At 36.3% G+C, this 20,873-nt stretch overlaps 1 protein-coding gene across 1 annotated transcript; it reads right to left on the bottom strand.

Annotated features, from left to right (window-relative positions):
- Positions 1–5,938: 5,938 nt before the first annotated feature.
- Positions 5,939–11,239, bottom strand: LOC111412250 (hydroxyproline O-galactosyltransferase GALT2-like). Its single transcript, XM_023043100.1, has 7 exons — positions 9,650–11,239; positions 8,444–8,676; positions 7,615–7,905; positions 7,217–7,345; positions 6,709–6,882; positions 6,525–6,632; positions 5,939–6,440 (listed from the first exon to the last, which is right to left on the bottom strand). Exons 1-7 carry the CDS (start codon positions 10,554–10,556, stop codon positions 6,237–6,239), a joined length of 2,046 nt encoding a protein of 681 aa, XP_022898868.1. The 5' UTR covers positions 10,557–11,239; the 3' UTR covers positions 5,939–6,236.
- Positions 11,240–20,873: the final 9,634 nt, after the last annotated feature.

Raw genomic sequence — 20,873 nt, 5'->3', positions numbered from 1 at the left:
GACCATGTCGACGTCTTCCTCTTTGCTCAGGGGGGTTGACCATTTCCACATCGAGATTGGCTTTGTTTACATCGGATATAATGACATTCACAGTGCGGGGCTCAGACTTTCGCAAAGAATTGAGATAACATGCTCTTGAGCCCATTTGATCACCTCGAACTGTGGTAATCCCATGCTCAATTGGAAATTTCATACACATGTGGTGAATGGAGATGATAGCCCAAAGTTCCTTTAGGACAGGTCAGCCCAATACTCCATGGTAAGCTGATATGTGATCTACCACTAGGAATTCCATGAAGTGGGGCCACTAAGGGGGCTGATTCCATTTCAACAGGCAAAGAGATTTGTCCTCGTGGGACGATGCTATCGCCAGTGAATCCATAAAGTGAGTCGGTCATGGGGACCAAACCATGCTCAATCCTGTAATTTTTTGAAACTTGAGCCGAACAGTATGTTCACCGAACTTCCATTGTCAACAAGCATATGTTTAAGCCCATTTCAGGCTACTACGACTCTTACCACCAGGGCATCGCAGTGAGGGTAATGTACACCTTGCGCATCCTCCTACGAGAAAGTGATTGGTGCCATTCTGTCTCCTTGGATCTGGTTGACAATGTAGCTGGTCATTGGTGGATCCTTCGCTTTCCTCGTATAGTTCCACTGGGCATTCCTAGTGTTGTCTCTGATGTGAGGGCCCCCAATGATTGTGTTAATCTCGCGAATAGGTTCATCTTCAGCTGTCTGAGCCTGATTTCTCTCTCTAAACTCTCCTCGATTCCCGGTATTTGTTTTCCTTCTTTGAGGTGTTTGGTCCCTTTGTTGCCTCTCCTGCCTGTTGGGAGAGGTGGACCTCCGAGGATTCTCATGGTACTGGTTTCCTCTCGAGGAGCGTGGGTTACTCCTATGTAAGGATTGAGAGGCATCCCTACATTCGTTGGTATCATGACCGTAGAAGCGATGGTAGGTGCAGTACTTCGTTCTTGCTAGGGGCATGTTTGCCTGTTTCTTCTTTCGACGGCTTATGTTGGTTGTTCTTTTGAATGTTCCTAACTTGGCAGTTGCGTCCTCATATGCCAGACTAATTGCATTTAGTGTGGCAGGCACCAATGCTTGTCCGGAGGTGGGTGCTACTGTATGCCCTGCTTGGGTCCATTGCTGTGTGACGAGGTGCGTTGCTAGTTCTTGACCTACCTGCTTCTAAGACAGAGGGAGCCCTTGAGCTGCGCAATTTTGGTGGTTAATCATCTCTTCATTGATGATCTCCACTCTTATCATTTCTACCAGTTCGTCATAAGTAGCTAGATTCTTGCTTCGCACGTCTCGTCAAAACAGTGTGTTCATGTTCAGGTCTCCTTTCAAGGCTAAAAGGGCCTCTCTATCTGTGACTTGCTCGCAGTATGTAATTTCATCAGTAAACTTGGTGAGATAGCTTTTCAATGTCTCCCCAAGAGCCTGTCTTATATTTTAAAGGCATTGCACTGGGGCTTCTCCTTCCCTTCATGAGAGGTATTGGTTCAAGAAAGCCTCCTTCAAATCTTGCCAACTTCTAATTCTTAGAGGTGGTATCCTGATGTACCACACTTCGATGGCTCCGGTGAGGGTCAGATGAAAGGCCCTGCATTCTAATACCCGTGAGGCTTCCTTCAAGCTCATTTGCATCATGTATTTGGTGAAGTGCTTTCGTAGGTCTCCATTTTCCTCATACTTTGGAATTTTAGAGGCATGAAGTTTGCAGACATTGGGAAGCTTCGGATCTCTCTTGAGAAAGAGAGGTTGTCGTCATCGTCGTCGATTTCATAGGATCGACATGGCCCTTCAATGTCTACGTCCGGTATGTTTTGGGAAAGTGGAGGTGCTCCTCCTCAACTACCCCAATCCACCAGGTTTCTCCTCTCACGCCTATTTCTAGGTAGATGAGGTATTTCCTGATCATGTTCCTACTCTTGTTGAGCTAATCTTTGTACAGAACGAACCCTATTGCTAGGGTTTTGCCCTATTCGGTCGAAGACACTAACCGACCTTTGTGGCTCATATTCTGGTGGGAAGTTTTTTCCCAGCTGTGGTTCTGCCGCTTGAGTACCTTGTGCGTAAAAAGTGACATCTACTCCCACTTCTCTTTTAATGGGGCGTTCTCTCTGCCGACTCGAATGGCCTTAGTCTTGAGATGCATAAATTTGTTCTTCAGCCAGGTGGAGCCTTTGTGGCATTTGAAAGCCCTGCTGTCCTTGGGCTCACATGAAGAACTCGTGCATCACCATATTCTGGGTTGCGATGTGCCTCATGCTTTTAGTTATTTGAGCCATTCTTGAAGTGAGTGTTGCTATCGTCTCACCCCAGCAACGCTTATGATGGGGTCTGCAGTGAGTGACATTTGTTCGGAGCACCTCTTCCTCAGAGGCATCCCTAAGCCCTTTAGGATTTGCATCCTCGTTGCTATAACTCATTTTTTTACTCTTTTTTCAAAGGTGTCCAGAACTGGGTCGTAGATTGTGGCGAATTCTTTTTCAAGAATATCCTTTTTTCAAGGTGAGTCACTGGTTTTTGATGGTTAACGGGGAACTATTGAACGAAAGTTTCCACAGACGGCGCCAATCTGTTAACCTCGTGATTTGGACCTTCCATGTGGCCAACCTAGAGTCACTTCACGTATCCTTCCCTATGCACAACAATGAACAATCAGACGTACACGATCGAAACCAATGGGGGTGATGGTAGTCGCATACACTCCAACAATCAAGTTAGTGGACGGTGATTGAAACGGTGCCGGAATTGTGCAAGAGTGGAAAGAGAAATATTATACTTTGTATAGAATGCCAAGTTATTCTAGTAAGAGTTTCATTACCGTTTTCTCTTGCCATGCCTCCGGTATTTATAGGCAATGAGTATCGTTGGATGTGGGACATGTGCATGCATCTGACAGTACGAAGCGTCTACTCGTAGGCGTTAATCAGTCGCATCTAGAGAGTGTAAGTAATTAATTCGTTTGAGTTATGAGTTGACGTAAAGCTGAGATGTCACATTAATCAATCCATGAAGATAAAAGAGGATCCTAACACAAATATAGATCTCTGCAACTGGCGGCGGAGAGGCCTCTGCCACAATGCCTCGAATCCGTTACGCTTCGGTAAAGGGGTGAGAACCTCGGCAATCTCTTTAAGTGATGACCATGCCTCGTAGCATGTTAACATTGAGGTTGGGTTGAGGCGTAGTGAACTCAGGTCACTTCAAAACCACTTCAATTGGACAGGTGTCACTTCGCTGATGAATAAGCATGACGCGTCAAAGTGGGTCATTTAGGGGCGTAATAGGTATCACCCAAGACAGATTATCGTCATCTCTTGTAAGTTTATAGTTATAAAATTCAGTAATTAATGCTTCATATCCTTTACATGATTTTAGTAATACGTAAGTCGAGTTCCATCTATGTCCCACATCGATTACAAATTTTTTGGAATTCATACCAAATTGTGTTTAACTCTGTGGTATTGAAATGAATAGTGTTTCAATTATCCCAACGTATCTTGTTTGATGATATTCTTTCACGAACTCCGTGAAATTTTCGTTGTACATTATGCTTAGCAACAACTTAGCATTGGCAACAACTTAACACTAGTAACAAACTTCGCCACTGGTTAGTGACAACTTAGCATTGGCAACTAACTTCACCATTGCTTAGCATGTATTTTCCTCCAAATATATCCATATGTTAAGTGTTGTAGAATCAGTACAGAAAAGAGTACCAAATTGAAGTTGTGTTTGAGTTTCACCAACAAGCCCATGTTCAGCCGAACATTTGAGATAGTGATGATTGAGGTGGGTCTATCCTTTTGCCATGACAATCATGTTTGACAGTATTATACACCGCTTTACTCTTTTGAATCGTTGGTTGTCGACCCGTTGAAATCAATTTGCATATTTTTTTACCCTTTCGTTTCCCTCTTGCATTGAGAATTTCTAGTTCCAATTTCGCAACTTCTTTATCAATGCCATCCAGATTATTTGGATTACTACTTCCGTGAGCATCCTCAATGTCTAAATTCAATAAATCATCAGGAATGGAGATGTTGAGATTGAAAAATTCATAGAGCAATTGAGATTGTCAAGTCATAGATGAATGACTATCGAATAAGCCTTCAACAAAAGCATTAGGATCCATTTTTATATAGTAGAATAGAAATGTATAAAGATGAAATAGAATTATAGTAGAGAATGTAATTTAAGTGAAGATGAAATGTGTAAATTGAATAATGTAGAGACTAGAATTGAGATTTGAATTGTATAATATGAAATGTATAAAGGTGTAGATTGTAGAATGTATAAAATGAATTGAGAATTGAATTGATTGATAGTAATTTGATTGCAGAGAGAATGTAGAAAAGTGTGAAAAAAAGGGATTGAAGTTGTAGAGTTATACCAAAAATAATAATAATAATAAAAAATTTAGTAACCGCTGGAATCCTTCAAAGTTTTGTGACTGTTTCCTTTTGGATGGCTTGATAAGCCCACAAGCCGCTCGCCTTTCTTGGGCTCGGCTTGTCATTCGTGCTCTTGCTCCACTCAGGCTCAAGCTCGTCTCGAAACAAACCCGAGCCATCCATTCGACAAGCTACTCGACTCTTTTATCACCTCTATAGCTCGGCGGCTAACTCAGTGGTTAAATCCAGTAGTCGACTCCTATCAAATATAACTTTGAGTTGGGGTTGAAAAATATAGATGGGTTCTTTAATTTTTTGAATTGAGAGAGGTAGAGATGCTTGAAAATTTTAGGACAAAGGAAAATAAAATTCCGAAAATAATAAATTTAAGGCAAAGATTTATACAACTGATCAAATTCTAAAGAAATTTTGGAGTTTCTTCAATTTGCAATGACCTGCTGGATTGATAGATTTGTGCTTTCAAATTTTACCCAGTCGATCGCAGACCGGTCTAATAAAAAAACCAGAGTAGATTGATGGTCGAGTCAATATTTTTTCGATTGAACCAGCTCCAGTCCAGGTTTTAAACACCACGCATACATTGCAACTCATTGGTTAGTTACTTTGTTGGGAGTCCTACGTGATTTGAATTGATTGATAGTGATTAGATTGTAGAGAAGTGTGAAAAATGTATTGAAGTTGGGAAATATTTAGGGTCATCAAAAAAATTAGTAACCGTTGGGAACCTTCAAAGTTTTGTAACCGTTTCAAAAAGATCATTTGGTCATTTTTAGGCTCGACAAGCCCACAAGCCACTCGCCTTACTCAGGCTAGACTCGTCATTGGAGTCCCCGCTCGATTGGGGCTCAAGCTTGTCTCAAAACAAGCTTAAACAGCCCATCCGACAAGCTACTCGACTCTTTTATCACCTCTATAGCTCATTGGCTAACTTAATGGTTAAACCCATGAGCCAACTCCTATCAAATATAACTTTTGAGTTGGGGTTGATGAGAAATAAAGGTGGGTTCTTTAGTTTTTGAATTGAGAGAGGTAGAGATGCTTGAAAATTTTAGGACAAAGGAAAGTTAAAATCCGAAAATAAAAAAATTATGGCAAAGAGGTAGGCGACTGATCAAATTCTAAAGAAAATTTGAAGTTTCAATTTGCAATGACCTGCTGGATTGATAGACTTGTATTTTCAATTTTTCCCAAGTCAACCGCAGACCGGTCTATTTAAAAAAAAAAAAAAAAAAAAAAAAAAAAAAAAAAAAAAAAACAACAACAACAACAACAACAACAACCTCTCCAGACTAGATTGATGGTCGAGTCACCATTTTTTCGATTGAACCAGTTCCAGTCCAGGTTTTAAAACACCACGCATACATTGCAACTCATCGGTTAGTTACTTTGTCGGGGAGTCCTACTTGATCTCTGGTAGTTGAGTTTGCGTTTCAGCTGTGGAGTTATTTAACCCAACAATGCGCTGAACTACTTCAACAAATCCAAGCACGAAAGACAACAGAGAAGAACTAATCACACAATTCTTAGATGCAACACTGAACAGGATTGTAAGAGCAAATTCCCCAACAAAAACTTGTATATAAACTAAACTTTTGTCAATGGCGTCCAACTCCAGGGTAGCAGGAATCCTATACAACATTGTCATTGCTGTCAAGCTTGGGGCATTAGCTCCATTCTTCACAAACCTCGCATTGATAAAAGCATTTTCATCCGCATTTATGGACGAAATTTCACTATGAAAGGGATAGCAAGAGGTACAACATGAACTTGATCATCTTCGTACCAAAACTCTCTATTTGTTTAAAAATTGCAGCAACGAGCTCGAGCCTTACTCAGATTATCCCACAAACAGATCATTTGTCTTGGTGATTGGTAATGCGCGGTGTAATAGTTTTCCACGCACCCATACTGACAAAATTTCAAGTTATGAGTGTACTGAACTTTTTTCGTACTGTTGAACTTCTCAACCCACATTCCCATGCTAACATCCTCCATTTTAAATAGCTGCCAATACGGGGTGGTAAAATTATTAACTAAAAGATTTCATGATTGCCGGAAGAAAATGTAGAAATATCAGGTTACACATACCCAGAGGTTCCGATTTGCATGCTGGGATACAATGTAATTGGCGATGTCGCTGGATATTATATAACCAGGGCCATTGGCATAGGGAGGATAAATTTCTTCTGGCCATTCCTGCGCAAGAAAATACATCGTTGATACATAGTAAACTGGAATCAAATTTCGTTTACCAGCAAGTGAACCTTTATACCTCATAGGTCACGGCCCATTTCCCATTTCTAAGAGGCCGGTGATGGAGATTGAGATTGCCCATGTACAAAGGCCTTGAAGAAGGCATGGCTTCAATTTCTTTTAGGACAGTATCCACCCTAATAAAAGTGTCATCGTCACATTTCATAATGTGAGCAGCTGTGACATTTTGAACCTACAATGGAAATGTTTGCACAATAAGAAAGAAACTTTGGCCTAAAAACCAAGTATATACATTTTTGGCTAAGCTTAAAATTATATCTATAACTAAATAAGCTTCTTTCTAAAATAAACAATTAATTTGTTGGTTACAGTTGGAAATAAGTTTACTTGTATAAAATTAAGCTGGAGTTACTATGAAAATAATAACTTTTTACTTAAAAGTTGGAAAAAACAACATATCCAAACATGTTTTGGAACCAAAAATTTACTTAAAAGTAAATTCAAAGCTTAGCTAAACATGAAAACATGGAATATTAAAGAAGAGTGAGAAATGTAGCCGAACATACCCCAAACTCACAAATGGCAATAGTTTTAAGAACCACAAGCTCATATCGATCCATGAATGGCAAAATTACAATATCACCGAAGTAAGCAGCCTCTTTCTTCAGTATTGCATTCACCTCCTTCCTCGGATTCTAAAGTGAGTGATGATTCCAGCAAATAAATTACAAATGATAGAATTGAAGAAAAGCAAAAAATAATTGGAGCAAGTCAAAAAAAAAATAATAAAAATAAAATAGCATTAAGGAGACCCTGTAACAATTAGTCATCTAAATGCATGTACTCATTTCTTCTAATGGTGACACTACAATTTTTTATGCACTTCCCAAATATATAAAAGAATGGCATCAATCAGTTGTACCGACACATTAATAATAATGACCAACAGTAAAGAATTACTTACTAGTGCAACAAAAAAGCGGACTGCTACTTTAGAGGACTTGATAGCCGAAGATTGCATCCATGTCTTTCTTATCGCCATTCGTTCTGCAAAATGATTGGTGGCAGAGAGAACCCCAACAAAAAGTTGAATGCGATTCTGGGGTACAGGATGAGATTTCCATTTCTCCAAGAACTCTAATACTCTTTTGGTTGAAAAACTAGGATGAGAGGTTGGCAGAGAGGTAGCATATACTGAATGAACATCGATGTCACCTTTGATTGCCAATCCAGTTGCATCTTCCAATGTGAACCCCTGAAGTGAAAACATGCATCTGATAAGAAATATTTACTGTAATCAATGGAGCAAGCAAATAGAAAGAAACAAACTGTGCAATCCAATCAGATATGGGGAAAAAATTAGGGCTTTCAAGATGTTCTGGAGCACTTTTATCATAAAAAAATGGCCAAGGCTGCGCAGAAGAATAGGAGGATTGATTTAAAAGCACAAACATAATGAATATAACAACAATAAACCAAGTATTATTCCCAGTAAATTTCAGACTCGCTATAGGAATCCCTTTTTGCTGCTTTGGTGTTTTCATTGTGACATCTATTGGAAGATCTGGAGCAACTAGAACATGCCAAACTAATGTCCAACAAAAAAGTTATGATTATCTAGTTGATGCTTAAAAAAATAAATTGAAGAAAATATTTAATGGTTTTGAAAATATTTTCCATAGCAGGTTGTTTAAGTGCTTTGGATAGTCAGGTCACACTTCAAAAAATTACAGGAAATCATTATGCTGTCACAGAAAGAAACTTCATCAGGCACCTTCAAGATTGGAACGTACCGTCCGATATGGAAACGAGGTCACATGCCGGCCTCCAGCATTCATGTGGTATCCATCAACACCAGCACGAATAGTCAGAACAAACATTCTGCCCTCTACAAATGGAAATGGCCAGGTTACTTCGGGTTTCTTTGCACGTCCTATGAACCTATCAAACCATGAAAATAATTTGGACTCTTTTGCGTCAATAATATCGTTCCTCATCCATTTTTCACACCGCAAGTATCCATCCACTGCCAAGGATAATGTATTAGACATTTACTTAAATTCAATCATCAAGGCCAATAATAATGTTCTAAACAAATAATAAAACCCAACAATCATATATGACACTAAGGTCAATGTAAAACAAAAGGGCACATAAGACATCAATACATGTATATATAATAAAAGTAGATCACAAAACAGCCAGAGTCTCTTACGAAAGTACACAACAATTCAATGTCATTATAGAAGCAAAGAAAAACATAGCACGCAAAAGATCCCATGTCATGCCAAAAGATTGAAGTTCAGAAAATCATTGCAACTTTTAATTTTTATTTATTTTCTTTAATTCTTGTAGGTCATCTAATCAGAAAATGCTCTTTTCTTTTCCCATATTTCTCTGAGGGGGTGGGGGCGTGTAATTTGTGTGAAAGAGGCGGAAAAGGGAAGCAAACAGGCAGACATTGGTGGCAAACCTTAAAGTCTTCCCAAATCCTAGAGGTATGCTTCAGTTCATATAAAAGGGAGGAGAAACAGACAGCCAGGGGGGAGGTCGTCACATGCACATTTCATAATTAAAAACCAATAAGGGAAAGTTTATGTTAACAATTCATGAAACCAGACCCTATCACCACCTCAACTGTCATTATCACAATTTAATTGTCTTCTCGTACTCACGATACAATCTTAGTTTTAATTACCAAACGAAAACATAGAATTTCATGAATTTTCTTTCATTGTTGCATAAAAAACAAAAGCAAAACCATCTAATGCCTTAAATTCACTTCTAGACAGCCAGCCAGCACATTTCCATTTTATATCAACAAGTAAAGTAAGATATTGTCAAAGTATATTTCTTAGTTTACATTTTGACTGAAGCATTATATCAGCAGACTACTTATTAGTGTTCCCAATAGATTTTGACATAGGCATGTTCAAAAGAACATATATCTTAAATATTAGTGTGATACAGATGGTAAGATAGGCAAACAGAGACTTTACCTAACATGTCATCTTCATTCTTGGATGGCAAACCATCACACCTTTGAGCTGTCCCCCATTGCATTCTATAGCAGGTATTGTGCTCAATTACGGGTCGGTGGCTCCAATCACCTCTCAATCGAGGATTCAAATGCAAAATCTTTGGTGGATCTTCCCCATCTACAGACTTTAATCCTTGAAGTTCAATCATAAACTGGGAAACCAGTACTGTAGCACCATCCAACCTCAATTTGGCAAGCTGCGGCACATATTCCTTATGAGCATAACGTGGAGTTCCAATCACTGTGATCGATGAACCTGCAGCAAGACCGCATGGAAGGAACATGATGTGATCTCTCTCAGTTAATTCATCTCCTTGCATCGAAACCCATGAAGGACATGACTCGGGCTTCCCCTTTGACATAGCACCCATTTTAATCTCCTTTTCATCATATTTATCTACTTCCTCCCAGGCCTTCGAGCCTAAGGTCCAAGCCTCATCTGCCATTTGCTCCATCACAGAGAATTTAGCTGTCTTATTCATTCTCCCGAAAATTCCAGCAGTTATTCGACCATATTGATGTTGAATAAGCTTTATGCTTCGAGCACCATCCTTTTCCTCCGGTGAGGCATCCTGTCGAGGCTTTACAGAAGCATCTTGATTCTCGTTATTTTGTAATATTCGGTGAAATCCATCCATAGAAACAGAATTCTGACGTGATTTACTTATTTTTTCATCCTCATCATCCCCAATGGACAAGTCATCTCTACCCAAATCACTATCATGGCCACTAAAAACTTCTGCAGTCTCAAAAAACTCGTGGAACTTCAGGCAGATAAGAATCAAGTATAATGCAGCTATACCCAACAAAAAATATGATAATTTGAATCTCTTTGCACTTGAAGACTCGCCTTTCAATCTCTTCATCTTTAGAAACTAAACAAACAGACAACAAGCCTTTTCTGACTCGTATAGCCAGATGTCTCACGAAATCTTTTTGTCACACACAACATAACCATAAAATTAAGGACATATCCAACAAAGAAACACAAAATTAACAGAAACTTCAGATTTAACTTCCAAAAGAAAACCTAACAAGAATTTTACCAGTTTAAATCAACATTCACCAATAATGCCTCAATGACAGATAAAGAGTATTCTACCGTTATGGGTACACACAACTGTGAACAATTGAAATTTGCAAAAAGTACTATCAACTCATCAACAGCTCCACAAAGAATCATCCACCCACAACAGAAAGATCACATTTTTTGACAAAGAATTTGAAAAAGAACGAATCGAGTGGAACCCTAATTCTCCAGCATTCCAAGGCATTTTCCAGATGCAATTAAGTACAGCCCAGATGCATCCAACTTGTGTATTTTAATAAATATATAAAACAAAAGATCAATGGAACTACACTGAGAGAATGTTAAGGAAATGTAAGAAAGTACAGCAGATCAATCTTTGAATTTGAAGGTGATTCGGGAGACCCGAAACCCTATCTTTCGCTGAAAGAGAAATGGGGAAGCAAATGCCTACACATACGCAGGTATATATATATACGTGGGTCAGTCCGACCGGGAAGAATATGCGTGGAATTGGGAAGAGGAATCAATCAGAGATTTTTAAAACAAAAACAAAAAGAATTACGCCAGATATGCAAAATATTAAAATTGAGGGAGTCTTTTAAATTAAGAGCATGTTTGGTAGAGTTTAAAATTCAATTAAAATTAATTTTTTGATCGTTATTTCATTATTTCAATCGTCAATTTTGAATTCATCTCTCACAGATAGACCCACTTTATCTCTAACAGTCACAAAATCAATTAACAAAATTCCTATCAAACAACTACTAAACAAAGTGCTCATGCAGGCAAAGATAATAATAATAATAATTAAAAAAAAAAGGGAGAGAGAAAGAGGCATCTTGTCGAGTTTGCTATACTAGAAGCTGTATTACTTGGTTCTTTGTGCACATTAGACCCGACTCGGATATCAATTCGATTGAGGCACTCAATCTTAAGTTACTAATTGGAATGATGGATCATCGATTGGATTAGTGAATCATTGCTTAAAAATTATAAAAAATAAAAATAAAAATCTAAGAGTAATTTTTTTTATAATTTTTAAATTATTTGTCAATAATTTTTATATATTTTAAATTAATAATTTTGTTAATTATTCAATTCTTCTTAATTAAAATTAATCTTTCCATACATAGTAAGTCTATAGAATGAAGTAAAATGTAGGACTATAATTTTTTTCTAATCGTCTTTAGAGAACTATGAATGATTCATGAGAGAAATACATTATTGCACAAAAATAACATTAAAGTATTATAGGTTCTAGTGTTGAGGTGTCATTCATTTACTTCGAACCTTGGACCAAAATTTTTTAAAGATAATCTTGAAAATTGATCGATCGGGCCGGTCGTTTAATATAAAAGTCAATGGTTGACCCAATTTTTGATTGGGTCGCTTGGGTTGTAATCAAATTATTTGTTCGGCCAAATCAAGGGCTCGGGTCGTTGGGTTTTTGGACCGATCGATTGGTCTGAGTCGAGTTTAATAATTATGCTTTGAATTTCTTACTATGGTTTGCTTCTATGAATTATATTCGAACATTTTTATAATTTGGATCTCTTACCATGGTTTTGATTCAATTTACACCCCTATTTGGTTTGACTAAGAAATAATTAAAATCTAAGTCAAAATCAATAATTTATTTTAACCAAATATTTTATGAAATTTACAACTTTTCACATACATTAAAATTTACGAAAATCTAATTTCTTCTAACTACTTTGGATGTATAACAATAAACCCAACTAATTTTAATAAAATTAATTGTTTACCAGTTACTATGTCTTTGTTTGGCCTCCATTTTTTTAAAATCTCATTTCTCCAAAACCCATTTTTAACTACGTATTCTCTCATAAAATATTTTACACGTAAATTCAAATTTTTTTCTTATTTTTTTAATCATGCATTCTCCAAAAATCATTATTCCAAAATACTCCCCCGGCCCAAACAGGGGTATGTTACTGAAAATAAATCAAACAAAATAACGACATAAATAACTAAAAATTGTAAAAACAATATTAATATTATCAAAACCCTCATCAATTTACCCATCTCCACATGGTCCCCTTTATCATTATGCTAGTCTCCTCTAACATTCTCCATCCAAATCCCTAATTTAATGAGGACTGCACAGTTATATATAAAAAAATTTATGGACAGATTGTGATATTGCAACTACCACAAGTATTGAAATGAAATTTGACATCCTTATTGTCTAGAAGCATTCCTCATCTTTTAAAGAATGGAAAGATTTTAATTAAAGAATAATAGTGAAAAAAAGAAAAAAAATGAATTTTTCGTTTTCTATGGTAATTTACTATTATTACAAATTCTCTATATAATAGAGTAATTCTTTAACTTTATAATTGAATTATCATTAGTGCTCATACACTAGAAAATAGAGAGAAAAAGGTACAATATTCTTGATGTCTATAAAAAACATCGAAGAAGATTGAAGGTACGAGGCTGCATTGATTGCAAGAGGTTTAACTCACGTATCAAGGATAACGTACTAATCATCTTTGTGTTTAATTAGATTAAACACATCAATAAAGCAATGAGTACAGGATAATTTTAACAAAATTTGTACCGATACTGACATGGAAAAATGGGATTGGACTATTTTTTTCTTTTATCCCATCTTCCAATGATGTCGTGCATGTGTTATTTGTAAAATTTTTCTATCAAAAAATTCTGTACTTGTAGCATTTCCTTAAACACATATTGTAGAATGTCAGTTGCTATCCATTGGCAATTAATCCTAGGTTTTGATTAATTAGTATGCTATATTAATATATAATTATGCTTTTAAATTGAAATCCTAACTAAGGATACCAAAGCTCAATTTTTTTGGTTATCTAATGGACGTAGAAATTCTTTGCATGCTAGTAAGAGCTATTTTAGGATTATTTTATTATATTTTATTATTTAGATGACTAATATTTTTTGTTGAACAAAGTTTATGATCTTAGATTATTTTGGTGATTATGTATTTATTTATCGAGTTTTAGCCTCCATAGTTTTTCATTTGATTTAAATTCCATTGCGATAGCATAGGATTCAATTTGGTAATAGTAATTATTGCTAGAAATTGTAAAGATGACAGTTCTTCATCATCTTCAAGGATTTGGGGGTCAGAGGTGCAATTTTCTGTAAAAAAAAAGTATTTTGGATCAAGGATTAATAGCAAAAACCCCCTAAAAACGTCTTCATATGCGTTATACCTCCTACCTATTGTAAATAGCATAAAACCCTCGATTTGAGACTTTTTGTTTGAAAAAAACCCTACTGTCAAGATCCGTTAAATTAACCGTTAAAACAGTAAAAAAAGGCCAAAATTAAAAAGAAATAATTTTAGTTTCAGTACCTAAACGTTTTATTTTTTTGCAAATTACACCCAATTTTTTTATATGTGCCAATCAGAATCTCTAATTCTTAAACCTTTATTTTTCACCCAACCCTACTCCAATTCATCTTTCCCAACCCACTCTAAATCCCCTCGGATTAGTAGGCAAAGGCTCCCTAAGGTTCTCAGTTGGACTCGTAAAGCATCGACTGGTTTCTTGTGGTGGTTCAGAAATTTCTAACGATGAACTTTCATAGTTGTTGCAAGACACTATTATTTCTTCAATAACCAATCCTATACATGAAAAGAACAGAAATAATTCAAATTAGATTGAAATATATTGGCAAAGTGCAGCTGTATAAACAAAACAACATAGATTAAGAAATTCTAGCCTATCTAATGAACATAAAAATAGAAATAATAAAAGATGATAAAACATCGCACTTCTTGAAGGAGGCTCACTGTCTTGTTCGCTCAATCTTTCCTTTGCCTCCCTGCCATAGCATAAATAACTCGGGCTTTAAGTTTGATAGCAAGTCTAGAAAATTGAGGGGAAAATGAAGACCAAACATATTCCACCATTGAAACAACGGGAAGATGAAGTAGGGTGCGGGAATTGTTGGAGCGACTTATAAAAAGGGCTATGTAAGGGTTGGTTTTTGATATATTTGTTTGACCAGTTTTAACTAACAAGAGCATGATTAAAACACAATTTACATGAATGAAAATTTGGACAGAGTTTCGGTATAACGATTACGCAAAACAAGGATTAAGAAAGAGTAGAAGTAAAGAATAATCCAAAGCGAGACGTTATCTCTTTCTTTAAGACAAATTGCCACGCTATGGTGCTCAAGGTGAATGGCACTTGTCTTCCAAGATACAATGAATTCACAACTTGTGGTAGCAGCACTTCAAACCACAAGAAATCGATGAACTTTTAACAGAGTTTCCCCTCTACAAAGGAAATGTATGAAAATGCTATGGAATTAGAAATGAGAGAATTGCAAGAGGAGAATGAATGCTCAATGCAGTTGGTATACCCAAAATCATGTCCATAGGGTTCTATTTATAGATATAGAAATGGTGCAAATGAAGTAGTGTTGGCCAAAACATGCATCCTTTTCAAAAAGTTGCAACACTTGGCCAAAACCTGCATCATTTCGGAAAGTTGTCACACTTCATTTCTTCCAACTTTGGTCCGCAATTTTTCATTTATCCGGAATTGATTTCGAGATTCTAAATATACCACGACGATCTACTGGACGAGTAGAATAAGTTGGTGTATTTACTTTTGTAATTTGACCATCGAATCAACTCCGAATATTTGGTCAAAGTTGACACATAGTCACACCTTTTCATTTTCCACTTTTACACACATTTTCATTTTCCAATTTTTGGTTAATTATTTGAACAAATTCCTACAATATCTCACATGAATGGAAATTGGGGTACGCATATGCAAATGCGATGATATAATGCAATGTAGAAAGGATGCGAAAAAATATTACATCAGGGATGGTGGCTTCTGGCCTTGAACCTCCCTTAGTGAAATACTATCGGACTTACTCGGCTAATTGGTGAACCATAGGTCTTGAACCACTTAGCTTTTGGTGTAAGTCAAGACAACAGTACTCACATAGATATCTTCTTTATTCTGTACTTAGTTCTCATGATTTGGTTCATTTTGACTCTGAACCCTTCTTGGTTTCATAAGTATTTAAAAAATTCAAACCTTAAAACATTTTTTATTGAAACGGCCCCATTTCACACTTACATAAGTGACTTCCTATTAAGACTTAATCAAGATATAAGAATCATTAAAAGATAATATTAGCCTCTATCAACTCTGCAGAAAGCACTTTAGTATCATAGGAATGAGTTAGGAATTCTAATTTCCTAAGTGCTTCATGAAATTTTCACAACTTAATTGTCTATTTGAACCAAGATCTTGGGATCTCCAGTCAACAAGGTAGGGTTACCATTGCAAAAACTCTTACGTAGTAGGCTTTAATCACATTCCTCTCGATAGATAACGCACTTGATCTCTAGGCAAACTTTTCGTAAGTTTATCGGCAATATTCTCTTTTGATTTTACATAATTTATGGAGATAACGCCATTTGAGATCAGTTGCTTAATGGTGTTGTGTCTACGACGACTATGTCTAGACTTACCATTATACATGTTGCTTCTAGCCCTTCCAATTGCTGATTGACTATCACAATGTATACTTATCGTAGGTACTGGCTTGGGCCAACATGGAACATCTTCTAAGAAATTTCAAAGACATTCTGCTTCTTCTCCAGCTTTGTCCAAAGCAATAAACTCAGATTTCATCGTTGATCGAGCTATGCACATTTGCTTTGTTGATTTTCATGATACAGCAACTCCACCAATGGTGAATACATAACCACTAGTGGACTTGGAATCCTTCATATCGGATATCCAATTCGCATCACAATATCCTTCTAGTACCGCAGGATATTTTGTGAAGTGTAATCCATAGGTTAAGGTATACTTCAAATACTTTAGAACTTTCGTCAAAACCTTCCAAGGATCACGGTTTAGATTACTTGTAAATCTACTAAGTTTATTCACCGCAAAAGCAATATCCGATCGAGTGCAGTTTATAATATACATAAGACTGCCAATTAATTGTGAATACCTTAGTTGTGATATGCTTTCTCCCGTATTCTTGACTAAGTGTATACTCGAATCAAGATGAGTTCTCGCAGGACTTTTCTCAAATACTTCAAACTTTTTAAGTAGTTTTTCTATGTAGTGAGATTGTGAAAGTACAATTTCGTTCTAGAGATTTTAATCAGATTACATCTGCAACATCCATATCTTTTATATCGAAATGCTTTGTTATCATATTTTTGGTGTTAAGTAACATGTCGTGACTATTGTCTATTATTAACATGTTGTTCACATATAGACATACAATTACATAGGCATTCGATGTATGTTTAATATATACACATTTGTCACATTTGTTGATCTTGAATCCATTTGACAACATTGTTTTGTCAAAATTTGGTGTCATTGTTTAGGAGTCTGTTTTAATCCATACAAGAACTTAACAAGTTTACACACTTTGTGTTTTTGGTTAGGAGAAACGAACCCTTCAAGCTACTCCATGTAAATCTCATCTTCTAACTCACCGTTTAGGAATGCTGTTTTTACATCCATTTGATGAATCTCAAGATTGTGTATTGTCCCAATTGCAATTAACAACCTTATCGACATGATTCTAGTCACGGGTGAGTAGGTATCAAAGAAGTCAAGTCCTTCTTTTTGCCTATATCCTTTAGCAACCAATCTAGCTTTATATTTATCAATGGATCCGTTAGATTTCAATTTCTTTTTGAATATCCATTTGCATTCTAAAAATTGTTACCAGGAGATAAATCAACCAACTCCCATGTATGGTTTTGCATTATAGAATCTATCTCATTATTGATAGCTTCTTTTCATTGCGGTGCTTCCGGTGTAGACATTGCTTCATCGAAAGTCCTTGGATCATCCTCTACCATATAGGTTAGAAAATATAGGTCAAACGTCTTGGAAGTCCTAGCCCTTTTACTACGCCTTGGTTCTTCCTCATTTGAAGTTTCATTGGTAGTTTCATATGTTCTCTTGTTAGAACTTGTATTTTCCTTATCTTTGCAAGGAAAAATATTTTCAAAAAATATTGCATTCCTTGATTCAATTATGGTCCCTTCGTGTACGTCTTGTATTTCAGATTTGTGTACAAGAAATTGATATGCACTACTATTATTGGCGTATTCAATAAATATGCAATCTATTGTTTTAGGACCGATTTTCACTTGTTTAAGCTTAGGTACCTCAACCTTACCCAAACACCCCCACTCTTTCAAGTATTGGTAGGATGGAGGATGGCCTTTCCATAGTTCATATGGTGTCTCTTCCATTTTTGTAAGAGATATTTTATTAAGAAGACTATTTGCCGTTAAAATAGCCTTTCCCCACATGTTCTGTGGTAAACCCGAACTTATTAACATGGCATTCATCATTTATTTAAGTGTTCGATTTTTGCGTTCTACAACACCATTTGATTAAGGAGAATAAGGTGTCGTTGTTTGATGAACAATTTCATGTTCAGAACAAAAGTTTTCAAACGGTGCCTCGTATTCACCTCCTCTATCACTACGAATATTTTTTATTCGTTTTTCAAGTTGTGTTTCAACTTTAGCCCTATAGGGTTTGAATACATCTAAGGCTTCGTATTTACTTCTCAAAAGAAAGACATAGTAAAACTTTGTACAATCATCAATAAATGTCACAAAGTATTTCTTACCACCGCGAATTTGTACAATTTTAGATCGTATATATCGCTATGGATCAATTCAAGAGGGGTTATGTTCCTTTATATTGAATGGAACAGTGTTTTAGCCAATTTTGCTTCAACACATATTTCACATTTATGATTAAGATTGATTTCATGTACCGAAATTAAACTTTGATTAGTTAGTTTGCGCAACAATTCGTAATTCACATGTCTTAATCAACTATGCTACAAACATAAAGACTCAAGTAAGTAAACGGAATTTATAGCTTTATTCATAACGACTTGCTTCGGTACAATTCTAAAAACGTTCAACTTGAACATTTCATCACACATGTATCTTTTCCCTTCATCCACCTCATTCTTAGACAACACAAATTTATCAGATACAAATACAAGTTTAAAACCATTCTTACTAAGTAGAGACCCGGGCACTAAAATTTTTTCGTATATCCGGCACATGTAGGACATTGTTGAGGACGAGTTCTTTCCCGAATGTCATCTTCAAAGTGACTTTGCCTTGTCATTCAACTTTGGAACTTGTAGAATTTTCGATGTACAGTTGTTCCCCATTCAATTCTTGATAGTTGGAGAACATCCCCTTGTCCACACACACATGGCGGGTAGCGCCAATGTCAATCCACTATTCTCTAGTAATTCTAATCATGTTGCATTCGGACACTACTGCAGATAAACTCATTTCTTCCAGTCCATCGAATAAAGTGTTATTTGCAACCATGTGGGTTTGAGCATTCTTCTTTGGCTTTCGACATTCACTTGAACGATGTCCAGCTTTGCCACAGTTGTAACAATTCCCTTTGAACTTCTTAGCCTTCTTGGAATTGTCTCTTCGCGGTACATAATTAGGAGCCTTTCGTTTCTCGTTTTTTGCCTTTGGTTCCATCTCAACAAAATTTGTACCATCTTGATCAACTGGCCTTCGTTCGATTTTTCTATTGTCCTCTTCAATCCTCAAGCGCATAATCAATTTTTTCAAGTTCATTTCCTTGCGTTTGTGCTTGAGGTAATTTTTGAAATCTCTCCACATAGGAGGGAGTTTCTCAATAATGACAGCCACTTGGAATGATTCACTCAATTCTATTTTCTCAGTATGGATGTCGTGCAACAAGACTTGAATCTCTTGCACTTGACTAATCACGGTTTTGGAATCCACCATCTTGTAGTCCAAAAATTTGTCGACAATAAACTTTTTTGTTCCGGCATCCTCAATTTTGTACTTTGCTCCAAAGAATCTCATATTTCCTTGGCTGATTCCTTTGAACTATACAACTCATATAGTATAATATCCAATGCGTTTAGGATATAGTTCTTGCATAGGAAGTTCGAGTGTTTTCATGCATCCAAAGCAATAATAGATTCACGATTATTTTCTCTTTCTTGTACAGTCGGTGTAGTTTCCTTTAGCAATTTAGCCAAATTAAGAGTGGTGAGAAAACAACATCTTTTGTTGCCACCTCTTGAAGTCTACTCCTGCAAATTTTTTCGACTTTTCCCCATGTGGAATAGTAGTATTATGCAACGGTATGGCCACGGGTGGTACCACATTATTTTGACTTGACGAAATCCCGATGGTAGTCATTTCTGATACACAAACAGAAGTCCAACAAAATGATGATAATATTGGTGGAGGAATAGTATACAAAGCACTATTCAAACAAAGTAATATTTGTCCACAACCAACCACAAAGACACAAATTTTGTCTTAAATTTGTTGGAGACGACTTATAAAAAGGGCTATGTAAGGATTGGTTTTTGATATATTTGTTTCACCAGTTTTAACCCGCAAAAGCGTGATCAAAACACAATTTATATGAATGAAAATTTGGAAAAAGTTTCGGTATAATGATTACGCAAAACAAGGACTAAGAAGGAGTAGAAATAGAGAATAATTCAAGACGAGACGTTATCTCTTTCCTTAAGACAAATTGTCCCGCTACAGTGCTCACGATGAATGACACTTGTCTCCTAAAATACAATTGATTCACAACTTGTGGTAGAAGCACTTCAAACTACAAGAAATCGACGAACTTTTGACAGATATTCCCTCTACAAAGGAAATGTATGAAAATGTTATAGAATTAAAAATAAGAGAATTGCAAGAGGAGAATGAATGCTCAATACAATTGGTGTACCCAAAATCATGTTCATAGGGTTCTATTTATAGATGTAGAAAGGGTGCAAATGAAGTAGTGTGGGTTAAAACATACATCATTTCAAAAAGTTGCAACACTTGGCCAAAACTTGCATCCTTTCGAAAAGTTGCAACACTTCATTTCTTCCAATTTTGGTCCGTAATTTCTCATTCATCGAGAATTGGTTTTGAGATTCCAAATATACCACGACGATCTACTCGACGAGTAGAATAAGTTAGCATATTTACTTTTATAATTTGACCATCAAATCAAGTCCGAATATTTGGTCGAAGTTGACACGTAGTCACACCTTTTCATTTTCCACTTTTACACACCTTTTTATTTTCCAATTT

Source organism: Olea europaea, chromosome 16, assembly GCF_002742605.1.
Source record: "Olea europaea var. sylvestris chromosome 16, O_europaea_v1, whole genome shotgun sequence".
Classification (NCBI taxonomy): Eukaryota; Viridiplantae; Streptophyta; class Magnoliopsida; order Lamiales; family Oleaceae; genus Olea; species Olea europaea.
The sequence above is the reverse complement of the archived record's forward strand: the minus strand, read 5'-3'. Positions and strand labels throughout refer to the sequence as shown.

What these genes read in the sequence shown, in the direction of transcription:
- LOC111412250 (XM_023043100.1), bottom strand. Translation starts at nt 10,556, where the DNA reads ATGAAGAGATTGAAAGGCGAGTCTTCAAGTGCAAAGAGATTCAAATTA. An exon ending in CCTCGTTTCCATATCGGACG is followed by an intron (nt 7,906 to 8,443) that starts GTACGTTCCAAT and finishes TTTTCACTTCAG; the next exon opens with GGGTTCACATTGGAAGATGC. An exon ending in TTGCCATTTGTGAGTTTGGG is followed by an intron (nt 6,883 to 7,216) that starts GTATGTTCGGCT and finishes TTTCCATTGTAG; the next exon opens with GTTCAAAATGTCACAGCTGC.